This window comes from Phanerochaete carnosa, assembly GCF_000300595.1.
Source record: "Phanerochaete carnosa HHB-10118-sp unplaced genomic scaffold PHACAscaffold_10, whole genome shotgun sequence".
Classification (NCBI taxonomy): domain Eukaryota; kingdom Fungi; phylum Basidiomycota; class Agaricomycetes; order Polyporales; family Phanerochaetaceae; genus Phanerochaete; species Phanerochaete carnosa.
Genome location: NW_006767637.1, coordinates 1,147,090 through 1,166,637, shown reverse-complemented (window position 1 = coordinate 1,166,637; position 19,548 = coordinate 1,147,090). Strand labels below are relative to the sequence as shown.

General features: G+C 51.9%; 10 protein-coding genes across 10 annotated transcripts; 4 read left to right on the top strand and 6 right to left on the bottom strand.

Moving 5' to 3' along the window:
* The first annotated feature begins 1,174 nt into the window (after positions 1 to 1,174).
* Positions 1,175 to 6,024, top strand: PHACADRAFT_213054 (uncharacterized protein). The gene is made up of 20 exons (XM_007400266.1): positions 1,175 to 1,451; positions 1,510 to 1,599; positions 1,658 to 1,689; positions 1,742 to 1,819; positions 1,879 to 2,030; positions 2,080 to 2,242; positions 2,295 to 2,332; positions 2,384 to 2,474; positions 2,521 to 2,614; positions 2,670 to 2,735; positions 2,791 to 2,895; positions 2,966 to 3,818; positions 3,871 to 3,974; positions 4,027 to 4,198; positions 4,251 to 4,388; positions 4,460 to 4,507; positions 4,566 to 4,717; positions 4,787 to 4,858; positions 4,916 to 5,086; positions 5,146 to 6,024. The coding sequence occupies exons 1-12, from the start codon at positions 1,221 to 1,223 to the stop codon at positions 3,134 to 3,136; spliced, it is 1,311 nt and encodes a 436-aa protein (XP_007400328.1). The 5' UTR covers positions 1,175 to 1,220; the 3' UTR covers positions 3,137 to 3,818; positions 3,871 to 3,974; positions 4,027 to 4,198; positions 4,251 to 4,388; positions 4,460 to 4,507; positions 4,566 to 4,717; positions 4,787 to 4,858; positions 4,916 to 5,086; positions 5,146 to 6,024.
* A 928-nt stretch (positions 6,025 to 6,952) lies between these two features.
* Positions 6,953 to 8,007, top strand: PHACADRAFT_187748 (uncharacterized protein; the record flags this gene model as incomplete). The annotated part of the gene is made up of 7 exons (XM_007400265.1): positions 6,953 to 6,972; positions 7,031 to 7,198; positions 7,263 to 7,270; positions 7,324 to 7,375; positions 7,436 to 7,499; positions 7,551 to 7,726; positions 7,839 to 8,007. 7 exons carry the CDS (start codon positions 6,953 to 6,955, stop codon positions 8,005 to 8,007), a joined length of 657 nt encoding a protein of 218 aa, XP_007400327.1.
* A 534-nt stretch (positions 8,008 to 8,541) lies between these two features.
* On the top strand, positions 8,542 to 9,048 carry PHACADRAFT_32185 (uncharacterized protein; the record flags this gene model as incomplete). Its single annotated transcript, XM_007399929.1, has 1 exon — positions 8,542 to 9,048. One exon carries the CDS (start codon positions 8,542 to 8,544, stop codon positions 9,046 to 9,048), a length of 507 nt encoding a protein of 168 aa, XP_007399991.1.
* Positions 9,049 to 10,246: 1,198 nt separating this feature from the next.
* On the top strand, positions 10,247 to 11,079 carry PHACADRAFT_165777 (uncharacterized protein; the record flags this gene model as incomplete). Its single annotated transcript, XM_007400264.1, has 4 exons — positions 10,247 to 10,674; positions 10,728 to 10,798; positions 10,850 to 10,975; positions 11,030 to 11,079. 4 exons carry the CDS (start codon positions 10,247 to 10,249, stop codon positions 11,077 to 11,079), a joined length of 675 nt encoding a protein of 224 aa, XP_007400326.1.
* A 37-nt stretch (positions 11,080 to 11,116) lies between these two features.
* Positions 11,117 to 12,042, bottom strand: PHACADRAFT_187745 (uncharacterized protein; the record flags this gene model as incomplete). The annotated part of the gene is made up of 3 exons (XM_007400263.1): positions 11,644 to 12,042; positions 11,466 to 11,590; positions 11,117 to 11,407 (listed from the first exon to the last, which is right to left on the bottom strand). Exons 1-3 carry the CDS (start codon positions 11,849 to 11,851, stop codon positions 11,117 to 11,119), a joined length of 624 nt encoding a protein of 207 aa, XP_007400325.1. The 5' UTR covers positions 11,852 to 12,042.
* Positions 12,043 to 12,342: 300 nt separating this feature from the next.
* Positions 12,343 to 14,143, bottom strand: PHACADRAFT_32182 (uncharacterized protein; the record flags this gene model as incomplete). Its single annotated transcript, XM_007399928.1, has 2 exons — positions 12,343 to 12,818; positions 12,871 to 14,143. The coding sequence occupies 2 exons, from the start codon at positions 14,141 to 14,143 to the stop codon at positions 12,343 to 12,345; spliced, it is 1,749 nt and encodes a 582-aa protein (XP_007399990.1).
* A 102-nt stretch (positions 14,144 to 14,245) lies between these two features.
* PHACADRAFT_74407 (uncharacterized protein) lies at positions 14,246 to 15,027 on the bottom strand (the record flags this gene model as incomplete). Its single annotated transcript, XM_007400262.1, has 2 exons — positions 14,246 to 14,857; positions 14,911 to 15,027. Coding segments are annotated over 2 exons (729 nt in total), but the record flags the coding sequence as incomplete, so codon positions are not given.
* A 42-nt stretch (positions 15,028 to 15,069) lies between these two features.
* Positions 15,070 to 15,923, bottom strand: PHACADRAFT_263175 (uncharacterized protein). Its single transcript, XM_007400261.1, has one exon. The coding sequence runs from the start codon at positions 15,806 to 15,808 to the stop codon at positions 15,617 to 15,619; it is 192 nt and encodes a 63-aa protein (XP_007400323.1). The 5' UTR covers positions 15,809 to 15,923; the 3' UTR covers positions 15,070 to 15,616.
* Positions 15,924 to 16,114: 191 nt separating this feature from the next.
* PHACADRAFT_263174 (uncharacterized protein) lies at positions 16,115 to 16,994 on the bottom strand. The gene is made up of 4 exons (XM_007400260.1): positions 16,866 to 16,994; positions 16,741 to 16,788; positions 16,453 to 16,644; positions 16,115 to 16,396 (listed from the first exon to the last, which is right to left on the bottom strand). Exons 1-4 carry the CDS (start codon positions 16,923 to 16,925, stop codon positions 16,163 to 16,165), a joined length of 534 nt encoding a protein of 177 aa, XP_007400322.1. The 5' UTR covers positions 16,926 to 16,994; the 3' UTR covers positions 16,115 to 16,162.
* A 395-nt stretch (positions 16,995 to 17,389) lies between these two features.
* Positions 17,390 to 18,467, bottom strand: PHACADRAFT_263171 (uncharacterized protein). The gene is made up of 4 exons (XM_007400259.1): positions 18,167 to 18,467; positions 18,060 to 18,107; positions 17,803 to 17,991; positions 17,390 to 17,749 (listed from the first exon to the last, which is right to left on the bottom strand). The coding sequence occupies exons 1-4, from the start codon at positions 18,341 to 18,343 to the stop codon at positions 17,504 to 17,506; spliced, it is 660 nt and encodes a 219-aa protein (XP_007400321.1). The 5' UTR covers positions 18,344 to 18,467; the 3' UTR covers positions 17,390 to 17,503.
* Positions 18,468 to 19,548: the final 1,081 nt, after the last annotated feature.

The window sequence follows — 19,548 nt, the reverse complement described above, 5'->3', positions numbered from 1 at the left end:
CGCTATAGAAATTAGCCTCCGCGAGTGCCGCAGGGGCGCATTTGACAATACACCGATCGTCTGACAATACCGTCGTATCTGCACATGAGATGTCTCCGCTATCTGCAATGTAAGTGACCGGGGAGCTTCGCAGTCCGCGGTTTTACTACTGTACGAGTTTGAGTGTCACTGGCCTCTCCATAAGTTGCAATTTTTGAGTCATGCAACCCGCACCGAATCTGCCGGACCAATTCGAGCTAAATTCGAGTAAAATTTCCCGGAAATACTCCGAATCTACTTATTTTGGTACAGTAACTCGGCGCTCGCCGTTGCTCGCACGAATGCTGGCTTGGGTTGTGTCCCTTCAAACTCGTACAGTATGTCGGTCCCGCACGGTCATACAGCTTATCGGCGCGGAGGCGTAGGATATCCTAATGAAACACCAGGTGGCTTGCTATCCCGTGACGCTTGCTATTATCCCCGAGGCGCCGAGGCATTGATGCGCCTTACGGAGATGATGCCCCCGCACCCCGGTGTCAGCAGCGCGCCCCCGTGCTCCGATTTCTAATCTGATCAAACTATCGTCATTTTATTTCAGTCGAATTCATTCGGGGACGCGGAAAGGAGACAAAGTCTTACCAGCTCGGGCGCCATACACGGGAAGCGACCTGATTGAACAGCTCTGATTGAGTCGTCTGCGCCGGTGGCTGTGTTGCGATACCTCCACGAGACTCTCCTGCTTTCTCCCCTCGATGTTTAAGCTACCTTTAGGAGCTGATCCCAATCAAAATGGTTCTTGGAGGATTCGCATTTCGTTGAAGTCGGCCACATAGGCGCTCGCAAAACAACACTGCAGCGTACAGTACACGCCAGCTCCTTGCCCACTTGGCAGAACGCTCCCAAACATGCATTGTAGTAGTGGCACTTGTGTAATACCATGTAATTATTGAACGACAAGACTGAAAAATGTTTGAACGTGCGTTGATATTTACTGATTCCAGGCTTACAGCAGAGGTCTATGGGCCAAACCATTCATAATTGAAGGGTTAAGTATAAGAGTTCTAGCGAGCTGCGGCGGACGGCTTTGTGGCGCACGGCCCGATCACGTGCTAATGCCGGTTCGGCTGATGCTCGGCAAGGCACGCCTGATGCGAGTTGATGGAGTACCAGTCCAAGCGCGGCTGGGAGGTCCCACAGCTGCCCCACGACGGCCTTTTTCTCTTTGCTACCACCTTCATGACATGACGGCCTCACGAACAGTCTACACCGCTGCTACACCAGACCGTCTGTCCTTTTCTTCGGCGGACCAGGATCTCACCGGCATTCGCGCCCCAGCAAACACCCCAGTTCTCCCAGCAGCGAGTCCCAGAAGCTACATAGACAAGTTTCAGGATGCATGGCATGATTTCAACCTCAAGACGAGGGGAGTTATCAGAAATAACACGGGAATGCTTTTGGTTGCGTCGTCTCAGGTTCGTACGTCTGTCCTGGGCAAAATTGGCGCGTCGCGTGACCACCTCTAACCTGCAGGGCTTTTTCGCGCTCATGAATGTGGCAGTGAAGAAGCTAAACAGTCTAGACCCACCCGTCACTCCTATGGAACTCGTATGCATTAGAATGGTGTGTCGTTATCGCCCATTCTGCAGCCGAAATCGTACTCAAATACTGCGCATGATAGGTTATCACCTGGTTGTGCTGTGTATCATATATGTACGCATCTCCGCGGGACTAGACGGCTCCAAGCTAACAAAGAATGTTTCAGGTACATCACCAAGGTTCCCGATCCATTCCTGGGGCCTAAGGGAGTCCGACTACTGCTTGCTTTTCGGGGGTTCTTCGGGTGCGTTGTTAGTGGAAGTAGGCGACAGTTCAGACTTAAAGGCTCATGAATTTCTGTAGATTCTTTGGCCTGTTTGGCGTATACTACTCTCTTCAATATCTTTCACTGTCGGATGCAACCGTCCTCACTTTCCTCGCGCCCATGTTCGCTACTGTGACTGGTGCCCTGTTTCTCGGCGAGTCGCTTTACTGGAGGCAAGCTGGGGCTGGATGTATGTATAGGTCGTTTCTAGTGCCGGAAGTGATGCTGACTGGTTATAGTATGCAGCTTATTCGGAGTCATTCTGATAGCACGTCCGGCGGTTCTGTTCGGGCGTGCATCTCCAATTTCCGACATCTCCTTGTCTGACGGGACAGGGAACGTGGTAGAAGACGTCTCTCCAGCATATCATGTAATGCCTGCGCAGAGGCTTGGTGCAATAGGGTAAGTGCACTAAACAACTGGCCGCTCTAAATTAGGCTCATTGGTCCTGAAGTATTGCCATGCTCGGCGTCTTGGGCACTACCGGTGCATGTATGTACCTCTTTTTAAGAGTAGTTTTTCGCTGTTCTGACCCTTTCCCAGACACCACTATTCGGGCTATAGGCATGCGAGCGCACCCTCTCCACAACGTTGTCTCATTTTCTTCTCAATGTGTCATCGTATCTACCATCTCGTAAGTTGTTCCACGGCTTCCGTTTCCGGTCGCTGAATGCTATTAGGATGATTGCTATGCAAACCAAATTCGTCTTACCGATGAGGCTTGATTGGATCGCCATGCTGCTGATGATCGGAGTCTTCGGTTTCTTTGCTCAGGTATGTGGCCTCCGCAACCGTTGGACAGCTGACTACTGACAATTTGACATTATAGCTGCTGCTTACCATGGGGTTGCAACGTGAAGCTGTCGGGCGAGGAACCATGGCTGTTTACACTCAGGTGAGGTTTGCGTCGACCTCGCGCGCCACTTTGACGGTTCTCACGGTTCCAACAGGTCGTCTATGCGATGACATTCGACCAAGTATTTTTCCACAGTCCCCCATCGCTAATGTCTGTCTTTGGGACATTGATAATCGTGTTATCGGCCGTCTACGTCGCTGTACGTAGCTCTTTCACACCCCGATTCCTGAATTTAGATCCGTTGTACTCAGCCAGCTCGCTCTCTACAGGTGATGAAAGAAGACACAGGAAAGCATAAACGTGCACGGAGCCAAGCAGTGCCGGCCGAGGATATCTCGCTTGAAGAAGGTCTGCTTGCGGTCCATGAGGACACCGTTGAGCAAGACCCCCTGTTGAAAGAGGCGCGACTTCCGCAAGTTGCTGAGGAGGAGAGCTTCTGAGGAGTTCATATGCGCCGGATCAATATCATTTTACTGGTCACACCACGTCCTTTCGTGCGCAACAAATTCTGTGTTCAGACGCTGCACTGACTGCTATTGGGTTGTAATATATATATAGATCCACGTTCACACCCTACTGGAATAGACTCGGGACGAGGCAGTCATTGTATTTACATCCAGGACCGCCCAAAGTATGTCCCAATTTGGTTTGGGCACGAAAGGGCTGTGCTTTAAACTCTGACATATCAGCTCAAAATCCGCCAATAACGCGCTTGAGGTGTCCCGACTGGGGTGTACAATACCTCGTACCTGGTTGAAGCTAATCAGTTCGTGCCTGCAGGATAAGAAAACCTCGACACTAGAGGCTCGGGCCCATCTTCGCCGCTTTTCTGCGTTATTCGCGAGCTCGTTCCCATCCGCTTCTAACTCCAACAGGTAAAGAATCGCTGGGGACGAGACTAATTTTCCGAACCACCAGTTCCGCTAGCTGTGCGCCATTTTTGGCCTTTGCCCAGGATGTTCTCGAAGTTCCGTCAGAATGTGCAGGCCGAGCGGACCAAGAAGACGGTCAAGGTTGTGATCGATACGACCAACGCAGTAGGCAAACCAGACCGACTAGAGCTTCACGACATTCCGGTTCCGGTCTCGTTCGACTACCTTGTTGCCCAGATGCGTTTGAACGGTCAGCAGAACGCATAATGCGATGATATCATATACTTAATCTTCGAGTCCAGAGTTTCCGGTGCCGACAGGGTCCAGCACGCGTACGCGGGCCACTCTCAACATTGGACAGATCGTCGTCTTTTGATCTTAGTATACTGAGTGGATGCATCAACGCGTAAGAGTGTCTTCGTGTTAGTCATTATTGCCTGTATCTCACTGGATTACAGCGATGAGCCCTTACGTCGGTACTACCACAATCATTTGCGTGATATCTTCAAGATAGAGCTACAAACATCAGACCGATGCGGAGAAGGATGCGTTGCCCGGACTTAGCTATGCCAAAATTGGCAGCGGCGGTGACACAGTGGATATCGGAGGTGTCTCAATCGCTTTCATGATGTATGTATGTTTGACACACTGTGGGCAGTGTTCTTATTTACGGTGCTTCTAGGACCCTCAGGATACCCGGTACGCTGTAGCATGATTGATACTCGTATCCCTATGTGCATATTCATTATCGGTGGAAGATGACGGGAAGACCTACGCTCTAGTACCTGTTGAGCTCGGTAGATTCCCTCTGTAGTAACTTGTAAGTGAATCGTCTCCTCAGAGAGCATCTCTACTGACTATATATCCCACGCTGCGGACTTCGCTCTTCAGCTTCCTCAATCTATTGCGTGCGAAGGCGGCATTCTCACCGGAAAGGAGGTTCGCTAACTTCTCCCAATCCGCCGTGATAGTCCTGAAGTAATACACCGGCTACTAGGACCTGGGCGGAATGCGGATTGACGTTTTTCACCCCTACGATGCACCTTCCTCCTTCTATGGCCCGAGGCAAGTCCGGCTGGACAAGAATTTTTCGGCACACGGCCAAGACCTCCGCACTGGTCAAAGTATCGTTTGCATAGACGAGCATGGGTACGCAGATATGAGCGAATCTTAACAAACGATCCTGACTCCCTTCCTAACCCTGCATGTTTGGCCCAGAGGGACATATATGAGCTGTCGAACTCTAAATCAGTGCTGTATTTATGTGCTGTGGGCAAGTTCTGCAATGCTGAAAGTATGCTGATTTCACCTCAATCCTGCCTCGTCTTACTATTGCACAAACAATAGTGAAAATCTACATCAGGGGCCTTACTGGCAGGATCATTCCCTTGGACGTCAATCACTCGGACACTATTGCAGACGTCAAATTCATGATCCAGGAAAAGGATGTCGCCCCTGTAGAGCTACAGCGGTTGATCTTCTGCAGTCATGAAATGACAGATCAAGAGACTTTCGCAGGTATATCGTTCGTCTTTGTGCTCGTCAACGTAACTGACCGTGACTGTCGTACATACCAGAATGTCGCGTCACCAACGAGAGTACACTGCACCTGATTCTCAGGTTACGTGGAGGAGGAGATAGCTTTAACGACCGCGGCGCAGGCTTTGCAGCTGGCGACAAGATCTCTCAGAAGATCATTCGCGACCGCTTACCTACTGCTGCATACGACTTCGACGCAGGCTGTCGCCTCCGCGTCACAATCCTGACTCCAACCTTCCTATCTCAACTCACCGGTCAAGCGCCAATATACACTCCCAAATCCGCCAGGACGTATCTTGACGAAGGCTTGCCTTGGTTTGCTCTGTACGACGAGGGCGTCCCTGCTATAAACAACATCTCTCCCAATCACCCGCTCGCCGCTGTTAAGTCACTACGTGCGACACTAGCCGAACGAAGGTACACGAATCCTGCGAGTTACAGGCGTTGCTACTGCACTACGACTGCGACCTTCCAGCTACAGCCTTGCGGGCATCTACTTTTTCAGGACCGTGCGGACGGCCTCCCCGAAGGCGAATGTCCAAAGAATTGTCGAGTTGTCATTAAGAGGAAGAAGCTTATGGCGGAAGCCCTTGCAGAGCACGAGGCAGGTCGGGACTGTCCCGCTGCTGGCTCATCCGACGAACGCACTACGGTGCTATCGAGGTGTGCAGAGAAAGGTATTGTTGGGACGTTCGTGCGCACTGCAGATAGCGTCTCGATACTGTCGTCTGACCCTTCGAACTACTAACACAACTCATCCTCTGCCCCTGCCCGCGATCCCTCACTTCGATTCGTCCATTCTCGCTGAGCGGATCGGAACACTGTACCGCACAATACGCGATCCCGTCCTGTACAGTATCTACGTCCAGCGTTCATCGAAACATTTATCTATTGCTGACCGGCTGCGTTCGAGATCGGCTTCAAAGACACTTGGAGGAGAATCACAGTGCATGAAGGTGAGAACAACGCTAACAAGCTATGCTCTACGGCCGAACGATATCAATTAATCCGACCATATGCATTAAACTCATCCCATGGTTTCTGACTTACATTGCTTGGCACAATAATATTTATATGGGAGTCCACAACACGCGTCCACCAGCCAGAAAGGAGGGAACGACGCGGGATATGAACGAGATTAGTTGTGCTAGAGGAAGTAAAAAGCGCGCGATTTTTCCAAGTCCTCCCTTGTCTTGCGCACTGATGAAAGTTTGACGTTTGACGTTTGAGCCTTCCCACGTTCAAACGTTCAAGTTGGTCGCCGGAGCCCGATTTTGCACAGGCGGCACAGAATTTCCAACTCCTGAACATTCTCTATTTTACCCCTTGATCGAGATACTTTGTCTCAATCTCAAGAGCTGGCCTACGCGAAAGGTTGACTATCCCTCGGATCTATATATAGTCTTTGTATGCGCCGTACGGGTACGGCTGCCCACGTATCTTTCGCCTGTACTGTGACAACATTGGAGTCCGCGCACATATAGCCTCGCATCTGCATCTACGTGGCGTTCATCACAATGAATCAAACTCCTCGGACGACCAGCGCAGAGGCGAATCATGCCCTAGTGGGGAAAGTCGGGCCATCGACGTCGTCATCGATCCTTCTGCTTTCAAGCTGGACGAGAAGCCCAAACAGGTCATTCTGAGAGCCGTTCCGGTTCCCCTATCTTTCGAATACCTCGTCAAGCAGCTGGAAGCTAATGGTGGGACTTTCCTGAACTCAACTGGTAGCACCATGCTAACGTCCCAAGCGCAGGTTATCCTGCACCGAGGAACTTCGTCGCCCATGGGCAGGTAGTCTCAGCGAAGGTAACGAAGGAGCGGTCAACACTCGACCTCGGCACGATGTCTGGTTTTGTCAATGTGTATGTTACAAAACGCATATCTCGGCATGTCGACTATCTCATAATGTTGTTCATGTAGCGATGGGCCGCTGTGTCGCTACTATCACCAGACTTTCCTGCGGGCCACTGGAGTGCCGGATCCCAAGGGAGAAAACAGCTCGAATGACCTACCCAAGGACGTCGACAATGCTCGAATTTGGTGGGAGGGTGATGTTGATGTTAGCGGTGTAAATATTAGCTTTATGAGGTATGTCTTGTTCAGAAACTCGACCATTCGCTAAGTTAATGGATCCGTCAAATGGGACGGTTAGGGTGCCCGGTTAGTCCTGCTTACAAATATACAGAATCATTCCTATCATCTTTGTTTCCTAGATGACGGCAAAGCCTATGCGTTGCCCGCTGGCCTCAGCAAATTCCCATTATTGTGCGTGGCACCTTAGTGATCCCATTGTGGCTTTTGCATAGTATACTCATGAGTTCTCAGCAATGCTGCAGATTTCGCCGATCGACTCCCACGATCGATCGTCGCTGAGGGAGGAATTCTCATGGTAGGTATCCTAAACTACACATGCTACCGACTTGACTAACTGAAACTGTAGAGTATGCACCAATGCGAAGCAATGTGGATGAAATTCAGAGTTTTAGGAGATTTTGCTGCATATGCTGTCAAGATCTCTGCAGGTGGTCTGAATGCGTTGACCGGCTTGCCTCGCAATGCTATAGCTGTCAATAAACAAGATTATTTGGCAATAAGAGAGGATGGTCGCGGTCAACCGTAAGTATGGCTCTTGCGCATGCTTACTCACTCATAACACTAAAATGCTTTCAGGTGGCTGGCATGTCGTTTTGTGTTTTGAATCATATTCCGTGACTAACGTTCCCTGAAGGATGGTTTTAGCACCAAAGAGGGACACGTCCGACGTCAGACCTCAAGCTTTACACCCATCTGTTCTGATCTTTACTGATTATTCTCGCCTGCAGAATTTGTGGCCGTGCCACTCGGAGAAAGTCCAAGCGTGGAATCGCAACTTACCGGACAGGAGGTTGGTGAGCTAGTAATGGCACACGGGCGACATCCGGTCTCACCGCTAGTAATTTTAGGACGTTGGAGGTATACAAATCGACGTGCACCCTCTATACGATGTGCCGTCCAATTTGCTCCACACCGACGACAACAGCAAGCTCGATCCATATAAATCTGCTCGACAGCAAAGCTTGCAGTTGGGGCGGCAAGTCAAATTCGTAGATCCTCGTAGGCGCGCCGTCGTGGACTCAAACAAGTTGCCTCACATTGACAGCTGCTGGTTCGCGCTATTCACTCTTTGGCGGAAGATGACAGCAACAGCACTTACATCCAAAGTCCTCCATGGTATTTATGGACATTGCACTTGTCTGCGCAGCCCGGGACGCTCAGTATATCGGTGGCGTTCAATGCTTGTCGTCTCGACTGATGACTTCCGCATATGCTCCCAGTCTACGTTGAACCATTGAATCCCAGACATGGCAAAGAACTCGCATCTATCGTCGACTTGTCGTGTACTGTGGACCCACTTGAGCTCGCAGTCGCAGCCAGGGTAGGCCTCAAACCTTATGGGTGCCGCGTTCTATTTGATGGAAACCGGCTTTGCTGTAATCGGAGCTTTTCTTGTGTGTATGGTGGGCATGGGCTCGCAACGTTACATTTTTTATCTGTGCTTTTCAGATCATGATATCATGAATGGATCAAGATTGTATTGGCTCGAAGAACAGTGTGGCGGGGGTGGGCACATTGAATCCTCTGAGGCCCAATTGCAGGGCTTCGCCGCCGGTGGTCAAATCGTGCAGAAAATCGTTCGAGATCCTTTACACCCGACGGCATACAATCTCGAGAAGGGATCCCGGCTGCATATCACCATCCTCGACCCCATAAGTTTGGCTCGGCTCACAGGTAAACCGCCCATATCGACGCCCATAAGCATCTCCACGTATATTAACGCCAAACTCCCGTGGTTCGACTCTTACCAAGAGGGAGTCCCGACCGCTGATGACACTTCTGGAGATCACCGTCTCGCGGACGTGAAGTCTCTGCAGGTGCTCCTTAGCGAGCGGCGGGACTGAAACCCGGGTAGTTCCCGTTGCCGCTCTTGCAATGCCACGGCGACCTACATGACGCGACCTTGCGAAATCCCGCTCTGTGGGGACTGTGCTCGTGGTTTACCCGCTAATGGGTGTGTCCAGTGGTGCCCCATCGCCAGCTGGCGGGAGAAGATCCTCGGTTCAGAAGTACTTGCGGAGAATGATGCAGGCTTAGACTGTCCCACGTCCGGGTCCGTGGACGATCGCATTGTGGTTCTGTCGAGGTGCGCAAAGAAGGGGTTGGTAGGCACGTTCAGGCGTGCTCCAGATGATGTTTCACCGCTGTCTTCCGCGCCTCTGGAAGCCTAGACTGGGTCCAGGTGGTATCTAAAGAGCTTCTAGGGATACAGGAACCTATGTCTAGCATACTCGTATAGGCCTTAGCTAAGAGTACCGGTGTTGGTGTATTAATAGGCAGTGAGCAAATACCTACATTTTCTTTCATGCGTATTGTACCAGATGTAACATCCAGTGAATAAGACGGCCTCTTTATGTAGAGAATCCTCGGCCACAGTTTGCTATGTGATAGCCTACTTCTCGGCAAAATGTGTCGCATGCCTACGCTTTGAATTTTTATGACAAACCTCATGAACGCCTGCACGCGCTAGCACCGGAGATACAGTATCTGCTCGCTCGAATCTGGGGTGCTCATGTCATTGCACCCAATGCGTCACGACATTTTAGGGGGTTATGAATTGCCATACTGAATTTGACAGGGGTGCAGTACGGCCAGAGATTCACCGTGCATGTGGGTGACTTGGCAGTGGGACAGACGGACCTACCACCAGAAGCTAAGTGGAGCCACCGACAGTTGCACATTGCAGTCTGGCGACCATGATCAGCATGAGCTGTGTCAGTATTTGCCATCCATTGGTAGCGGAGAATCGTGAAGGGCGAGAGCTGATCGAGAAAGGCAGCTCGGCGATACCAGCCGTGCAAGCTCTGGAACGAAGGCCTCGGAAGGTGGTGTATTATAAAGTTTCGGAAAGCATGAAGGATCGAACTCGTAGAGAAGAAGGAGCTCAAGGAGAGTTCCAAGCCTGCATCCAAATCACAGCCGTCGAAACCCAAGGAGGAGGCTAAGCCCAAGTCCGAAGCCAAACCCAAATCCGAAGCTAAGCCCAAGTCTGAAGCTCCTCCCCCGCAGGTCGCCTTCAGCCGCAGCGAGAACCGTGTTAAGATGAACCGTATGCGCCTCCGTATTGCCGAACGTCTCAAAGAGTCCCAGAACGCTGCTGCCTCGCTCACTACCTTCAACGAGATCGACATGTCTGCTCTTATGGATTTCCGCAAGAAGTACAAGGACGAAGTGCTTAAGGCCCACGACATCAAGCTCGGCTACATGAGCGCTTTCGCCAAAGCATGCTGTCTTGTCCTCAAGGAGATTCCCGTCGCCAATGCTAGCATTGACGGCGGTGATATTGTCTACCGCGACTACGTCGACCTTTCCGTTGCGGTCGCCACTCCCAAGGGCCTTGTTACACCTGTCGTCCGCAACGCCGAGAGTATGACTATGATTGAGATTGAGCGCGAGATTGCGAATCTCGGCAAGAAGGCCCGTGACGGCAAGCTCACCATCGAGGACATGGCTGGCGGCAGCTTCACCATGTGAGACCGTTCTCAGCTCCATTGTGCGTCGTGTATGCTAACCTCGCTTGTAGCTCCAATGGTGGTGTATTCGGCTCACTCTACGGCACACCCATTATTAACTTACCTCAGGCTGCTGTTCTTGGTATGCTTCTATCTGATACGTCCCTACCCGGTTTCTCACGCGTATGTGTAGGCATGCACACGATCAAAGACCGCCCCGTCGTCGTCGACGGCCAGATTGTGATTCGCCCCATCATGGTCGTCGCCCTCACATATGACCATCGTCTCCTCGACGGCCGTGAGGCTGTCACATTCCTCGGTACGTATCTCTTCCCGATTTGATATGCCCATTTTCGCTCAATACCTATCTCAGTCAAGGTTCGCGACTACCTCCAGGACCCCGCAAAGATGCTTCTGGCATAGAGCGCCTTTCTGAGACACTACAGCTGATGGCTAACGATCAGGACTTGTTAATGAACAGTGTTGAATGCGTCTGGTCTTGTGTGCCCTCCTGCACACCGGCAGTATCTTCTTGTCTCACGTCTTCCTTGGCGGGTGACGGAGGCGGCGGAGTCTTCTCCGAGGTCTTGTCGGTCTGCTCCTCTTTCGACTCCGCTTTGGGTTGCGACGCAGCTCCGCCTTCACCGGGCTCAATGCGGAAGAGATCTTGTCCAACAGTAACAGTATCCTCCTCACTGGCAAGCAGTTCTGTGATAGTGCCGGCGGTCGGCGCGTTAACAGAGACGTCGATCTACCCAACGAGAAGGCATATCAGTATGGCACGCTAAGCGGTAGTATAGTTCACGTACCTTGTCGGTCTCGATGGTGGCAACCTCCTCATCTGCGTTGACAAACTCGCCCGGTTGCTTGAGCCACGACTTCAGGGTTCCCTCGGAGATCGACTCCGCCATCTGAGGGACCTTCACGGTCTCAGCTACGGAGCAGCGTCAGCACTCAGATGCGGCAAACTTCAGCATGCCTCGGCACCTTGCAAAAGTTTTGAAGAGTGAAACTTGGCCTTCCTAGTATATGAATGTGAAGCCTCCCTGCTCGTTGGACGGACATGATGAGCAGCGCGAAAACCCCGCAGGTAGGTTGCAACGCACCATGCTCGGGAGAGCGCAATCGCGCTCGCGCGGCTGCCAGATACCACGCTCCGCCCGCGTGCAATGGCAATAATACGTTGTGAAAGCATGTCTGCTCGCTGTAGTAGACGACGTTGAAGTCGGAGTAAAGCCTGACGTCGACGAGTTTGGTCCGGCTCTGCTTTGAGCGCCGAACAAACCCGAGCCCAAATGACGCTCACCGGCCACCGTTGGCCCGAAGGATATATATTGCTTGGTGTAGCCCGTCATGGGCCCGCTCGCTCTCTGGTCGGCGAGGAAAGAAACACTCGTGTAGGCAGAAACAAGGTATCTCATCAAAATGAGGTGCCCTCACGTTATCCCGACTACGCCATGGCCAATATTCTCCGGTTACCGTACATACAGTAGATCTTCACACGAGTATTTACTCAAGTTCGAATGTTAGTAATTTTTCACCGTCTGACATTACAACGAAGGCTACAAAACCCCCAGTGACTGCATCTTATCATAGCTTACTTATACATCTAATATATGGTAATCATGAGCACAAGACACGGCTGCTCTTCTGCTGAAGCTACACACCGACGTTTCATATAGTTACTCAAATCAGAGTGCTCGAGCTCGCGAGGCCGCTGTCGGAGGTCGCAAAATACGAGATGGCCGCCTTCAGCTTATCCGGGATCGATGCTTTCGGCTGTCCCGCCCTGAAAATGCCAGCCTCGAGTTCTCGTATGAGCTTCATGCATTGGTCGGCCCAGATGCGATCCTGGTCTAGCAACTGGCGAAGCGTCTCGGCAGGACAAGTTGGATCGTGCCAGTACTTCTGTTCTCTGCGGATGGGCCAACCACCAGAATGTATCCGCTCGCGATATCCGTCAAGACACCCGGCGAGATCCAGCCACAGAGACGTTCGATCTTGGGCCAGGGCTCCGTCACGTTCGCCACGGAGCGTCAGTTCTGCCTTGTATAGCTCCAGGCAGAGCGAGCACAGTTTGACATGGTCGAGCTCTTCTAGATCTTCAGAATAGCGACGAACAGAACGAAGTTCTAGCTCGCTTGCTATGGGCTGCAAGAGTTCTGCGAAGTATTCAGGAAGCTGCTTTCGAAGATTGTTGTGAAATGCGCTTACCAACAGGCGCGGCCAGGTGTTGGAGTGAATCCGCAAGACGTGCACGACGCCTCGTAGCGGTGAGGAGGGTGAGATGGAACCTGACGATGTCGCTTTCGCCGTTCCGAGCCACGTCCCGCCACAGCTCCTGCACCGCCTCTTGCACTTTGACATCTGGATGTCGCATGCCGAACTCCAACGTCGCCCGAAAGACGTCCTCAAATCCGACCACAACGCGCGTAGCGAGCTTCTCAAGATAGAGTCGTGAAGACTCGCGAAGAAAATCCCAGAGATCATTGAGAATCGGACGGGCGGATGAATTCTCGAACAGCTCCGGATTGGAGCGCAGAATACTCCAGAGCGGGCGCGTCTCTGGTAAGTTTGAACCGAGTTTGCGCAGAAGGACCGAAGAGTAGAACTGAAGGACGTTCACGAGAAATGATGTATGCGAGGGGCCAGCGGATGTGGATGGGCTCATGTCGTTAAGGGGGCAAAGCAGCCGGATGGAAAGAGGATATAACGGCCTATCTCCATAGATTCGCTCCGCGAGCTCGCGTCCAGTTCTACACTTCATGGTCTCTCGCGCTTGGTCCGACCACAAATCGGCATCGTCCAAGCAAGTCAGGAGAGCACGCGAAATGTGACCCGGATCACTGGGCAGCGGAAAGTCCGAAAGGAGCAACAGAAGTGCGTTATACGCCCATGCTGGCATCGAACGATAGTCCGCACGGGAAACGTTAGAGCTCAATGCCCCTGCTAGCATAGAGCATATGCTGGCCAGAGCAGGTTCAGAGAAAGTGTGCAGTTTAAGCGGCAGCTGAGGAGTACGGGCGCAATCGTCGGGATCGAGAGAATGCGCTCGATGGTTGATGACAAGGAAGAGGAAGTTGATGACCGTCTCTGGGTCAACGTGTGTTCGCTCCGCAGTGTCGAGCACAATGCACAGCTGCGCATCGCTCTCCAAGAGAGCACGGATAGAGGGGGAAACAGTAGGAAGGAGGTATTGTGACGTAGATAGCAGCAGGTGTACGACTTCTTCAGCCCATTTGGAGTCAGTTCCGGAACCTCCTTGGTACCAGTCCCGCAATGCATCTGCGAGAATGTCAACGAGAGCTTCCCAAGCCGGCCTAGATAGAATACGGAGATCCGAAAGCGAGCCACTCTTTGTTGGCTGGAGAGCGGGCCTCAAACGATTATCGATAACCGTGTGAACAAATGCCACAATGTCGGAAGGGGGCCGTCCAGACTCGCTGAGATGGTTGACCATAAGACGCAGCATACCATCGTCGGCCATCTGCTTGTCGACCAAGAGTAGAATTTGGATGTCATCGCTCAGTGTCGCGACGATGTCTTCCTCCTCCTTGTCTAGCCGCACTCCAATGAACTGGGAGCACAGCGGACGAACAACGTAGTTGCGCAGGCCCTTCGTAAGACCTTTGAGTAGAGGTAATTTGAAGGGGCACCGTGGCGAAAAGAGAGGAGCCACGACGGTCATGAGGACGAAGAACGCCCATGAGTTAACAAGGAAAAGGGAAGAGCGGCCCAGGCGAGGGTCAACCGCGGCAGTGAAGAAACAGAGGCCAATAAAGAAAAGGCCGAGGGAAATTTGAAGGAGTATGGGAAGGGCAGCGGCGATCTCGAGAACCATCCACGTCGACAAGCCGGGGTTGCGGAACTGGCGAACTTGAAGTCTTTCTCGAGGAGAGACACGAGCGAAGGCTGCGTATTCTTTCAACCACTGCTTGACGAGCATTCCAACTGACGCTGTCGCAAGACTGCAGATGAGACTTGCAAACCACAGCTCGTTTATGCGTAGGGCCCACGGCGGTGGATCGCTCGCGAACGTGGCAGGGATAGGGACAGTCGAGTTGACATGGTTGGCAGAAATAGTGTAGTTCGCCGCGACAATTTGGCGTAGAAGGGAGGCGATCTCAGAACCCGAATCTGTCTGCAGAAAGGTGTAGGATTCGATAATGAAAGATGTCATGACGGCTGAAAACAATCCGGCCTAGAGGTACCAGTCAATGAGCAACTTAACTTGAAAAACTGAGGATGACGTACGAAGACAAGGAGCGTATCGACGTCCTCTTTGCAGTCCTTGATCTTCACATCATCAATACTCTGCACCGCGTTTGCTATCGCATGCCAGCTCGGCATTTGCACCTCTTGTATCTGAACGACCGTACCCCAACGTAATGCGTTAGATATGTCTCATAGGCTGCGTAGATCAAGAAAATCTCACGAAAGTTCTGAAATCCGCCCCCTTGTTCATGCTGAACCCAGCAGGCTTGCTCTCGATCGGGTTTAAAGGGGAGGGGAAGGAGAGTTGGAGGAGGGCTGCTTTCCGAGTCGAGCAATCATGGAATCGCTAGAAATATGCGGCGCGGTGATAGCGAGAAGTAATGAGGAACCATAAGAGCGATGATGTTGTGTGTAGTCTCGCCATGACGACAATTGTACTCGCGAATAGAGTGAGAACGCGGCGGTAGCTATAATGTAAGAACCTTGAATTTGACACCAGACTCTATAGGGGCTTTCACGTGGACGCAGACTACAGTGCGCTCGACTAGTTGGCATCAGGGACCTGTGCTGTGCGAGGGAAAGCGGTATGCGAAACTGCCTTATCCTGAATCGGTAATCAGCGAGATGTGTTCCGTTGCTCTTGAGGCGGACAAGTGTCGGCTGCCCGTGTCATGGAAGGTTTGATACAAGCAATCAACCAAGCCACCTGTATTGTATCAGCTCGAGATAGCATCTCCAAGCTTCCCTAGGTGAACAAAAAGGGTGGATTAGGCGATGCAGCCCTTGGGGGAAGTACGCGGGGCGTCACAGGTTGTGTTTGGTCTAATGCTTGAGCTTTTGAGGGCTCGGAAGGTATCAAGCGCTTTCGGTGGCATTGTCCTATCTTGATGGTGTTGGACCAGCCGCAGGCTGTGTTAGCAGCACGCGTCCAAGTCATCACGCTACATGGACCCACCATACCCCTGAATCTTGGCCGGAATCTATTTTTTTTGCACGTATGTAGCCCACTTTGCGTAGAATGGTAGCGATTGCTGAAGTTTACGACCATCAGAGATGGTGGGCGGAGTCAGAGACCCGGGCGTCGTGATGGCATCCGGAAAAGCGTTGGTTGGTATTAGGTTAGGGTTAGCGCCACAGACTTATATATCGCAGAATATTGAACGCAAGCATCAGCATCGCCGTGGATTTTCATGCACTTGTTTAACAAGAATACTGCAGTAACCATCTATAACATCTCGGATCTAGTTATTTTCTGGGCTCTGACGATCCAGAAGCAATAATAATATGGGGATTAACACCAACAATTAGTGGTGGGCGCGGCCCCAATCGAGGGGTTGTCTAGCTCGACAGACCGAGCGGCCGGCCCCGCAGTCGTGCGTGCACCCGGCACTAGCATTCGTCTGATGACTTGTGTGAATGTATCTTCAACACGCTGTCCAGTGAAGGCGGAAACTTCGAAGAAAAGGATATCATGCCGTTGAGCAAATTCGTGCCCTTCCTGGTAAGATACCTGACGCGGAGAATCCTACAATTTTTCTCAGAATTTTCGGGATACAGTTGCGGAAGGAGGTGGGGTTATACCTGTTCATCGATCTTGTTCCCGACAAGGGCAACGACCACGCCGTCTCGTGCGTACTTCTTGATCTCGTCGTACCAAGATTGTAAAGCGTCAAAGGTATCTCGCCTTGTGACATCGTACACCAGGAGTATCCCCTGCGCTCGGTGGTAGTAATTTCGAGTAATAGCGCGGAAGCGTTCCAGTCCTGCAGTGTCCTGGAATAATGCGCAGAAACGGGCGGAAGCGTGCCAATCAGCGCGAGAAATAAAACCATGGACGACGGTGTATTGAACCAAACAGAATTAACGTACCCATACATGTACACCAACACGTTTGCCTTCGCACTCGACCTTTCGCGTCTGATTGAACAGTTTTGAGCGCCAGTCTCGAGGACAGAAGAATACTAAGCTGGTGAATCGTGCGCGTGATGACTCACCCGACATCCAGCACTTAGAGTGGCACCGCATACTGCCTTCTTTAGGACTTCTGCTTCCATGTCCTTCCCGTCTGTGTATCGCAGCGCGAGGCAGCTCTTCCCGGTTGACGCGCTACCAACCACAGCGATGTCCAATGTACTCTCTTGCTCCTTGATTTCCACCATAGCGAAACTACGTTTGCGTCAGTCTTCCTAAAGAACTGAGTTAATGATCTATGAAAGAGTAGAACAGACTTACTGCCCTCTCGATAGTTCATGCACTGCAGAGTCCGTTATGGTCGAGAAGACAGTCCTAACATGTACGGTCGTGGTACGAGAGTGGAAGGTGAGGCCTAGGTGCGGCACGGTATGGGGGTGGTGAAACGAGCGCGTGTAGTCCGCAAGGCCAACAGCACTCAGCTGACCTCGTGAACACAATGTTTAGATGAAAATGACAGCTTCGGTGGGCGCTGTTCTTGGTGCATAGTCCGAAGAATACCTGTACTATCCAAGCGGAACCAAAGCTGGAGGCAAGCTGATTGTGAGTAAAGGAACCATGATCTTTACATATCATTCTTGCATCCGAACATACACACACCATGCTAATAGTAACACTATAATACAGAATGTTCCATTCTGAGCGAGAAAGTAACCGGCGCTCAGCAACACTTAGACGCTTTGCTGGGAGCGGGGGATGGCATGCTCAACCGAACCTGAGGCTGCGCCCGGGATGCGCGTCGTCGAGGGGGATATACCGTCTTCTTTGTCGCAATAGCCTTGCGAATGAGTTCCGTGAACGGTTCTTCGACGCCTTCACCAGACACTGCGGATGTCTCGAAGAAGAGGCTGTCGTGCAGCTGAGCGAAGCGGTGGCCTTCTTGGTACGGCACTTGACGCGATGATTCCTAGGGTCGACGTGATAAGGCTGTGTCCATGAGAGGCGATATCGGGCACGTACCTGGTCGACCTTGGTACCTACTACTGCGGTCACAACGCTCTCGCCCGCATGATCCTTGAGCTCGGTGTACCAGGACGGCAGTGCATCGAAGCTCTGGCGGTTGGTGATATCGTAAACTAGCATGATGGCGTCGGCACGGCGGTAATAACTGCGGGACAACGAACGGAACCGCTCTTGCCCTGCAGTGTCCTGAGGTAGATGGGCGGGTTTTAACAGCTAGACCACAATCACGTTCATGAGATGAGACCGGTGCGCACCCACAAGAGCACATTCAGCTTCTTCCCGTCCAGCAATATGTCCTTCGTCTACATTGGAGAAATCCCGTGAGTTTCAAGATGATGTGTGCCATCACCGTGTCGCTCACCAGCGTGCCTATACCTATCGTTGCAGTCATGTTGTTGAGGACTTCGGGGTCCATCCCATCACCCTCGGTAAAGCGTATCGATAGGCAGCTCTTCCCAGTTGACCTGTCGCCGATGACAGCGATATTTATGCACTGTACAGTGCTCGCTTGCTCCTCTTGCTGACGAACTTCAACCATAGTGGTTTAGTCTTACGAGGACAGAATGATTCGCGAGTCAGTCCAAGTGTCGAAACAGCACTGAATCCGTAAGGAGTTCGCAGCGTATGCACAAAAAGCGAGGACTCTTGTTCGTAGGGCGGGAACCTAGGTCGTCGTCGGAGGCGGAACTAGAACTACTGCGCTAGCGCAGGTGGAAAGATACCCAAGTACAGGCCACGTGCACACGTCAAAGAGAACAGCCGAGGGATCTGGAGCGGCCAGTACAAGGGCCTGCGTGTAACGGCGCCAGTATTTTCCTGCTGGCCTGTGCGTGTCGACGAGGCGATACAAGTTGGGAAGCATCGAACTCTGTTGGACGCGTAGCAGGTCAACTGCGATGAAGCTGGGATTTGCTGCGGATACTGGTCGCCCTAGCATGGGAGATGCGAGAGGTTGGTACAGGCCACCATGGCGCAGGATATCGTCGAGCCAGCAACATCAGCAAAAAAATCGGTTATAGATCAGGGATGAGTTGCCAGGCAAGCGCCTAACAGGATGGCGAACGCTGGCAATGCAAGGACACGCGATACCTGACTGGTATTGCATTGCAAATCGTAACTCAGACCGGTATGTTATTATAAGTTGAATCCTATCCTGATACCACTAAACATGACATGAGTTGCTCGCCCAGATCTCGGTTATGACATGACGTCATCCGTCTCGCTTTCCGAGACGTGTTTCTCGCCGCCCATCGCATCCACGCCGTCTGCCCACCAAGATTCCTTCGACCTCCCCTAAAGTCACTCCCGGCGAGTTTCCTTTTATGAAACTGCATATATAGAAGGCGTCGATGGCCTTCCGTTCTCGCCGCTTCTTCCTCCTGGTCACCACCATACCCCGCCTCTGCTTACTCCCTCCGAACAGTATCTCCGCCGTGTCTCGCTAAGCTCAATATGTCACAAACGTATGTATATGCAATTTTTCTCTCGTGCTGCAGTGCACCTGACTACATGTATTCGTACGCGCGACAGCTGCGGCACCGACTCCTGCCTGTCCATACAGTTTGCAAGGGTTCTTCAATGCGGGGTGGCGGCTCGAGCATCCAAGGTCTGTTGAGATTATCCTGCATATATGTGTCTCTGACACAGGACCCTTCCGCATCGCTCTCAGTGTGACATGTAGAGTATGTGACATGCATATATGCGCTTGATTCCTTGATGTTCTCATGTACAGGCCCTCGTAAG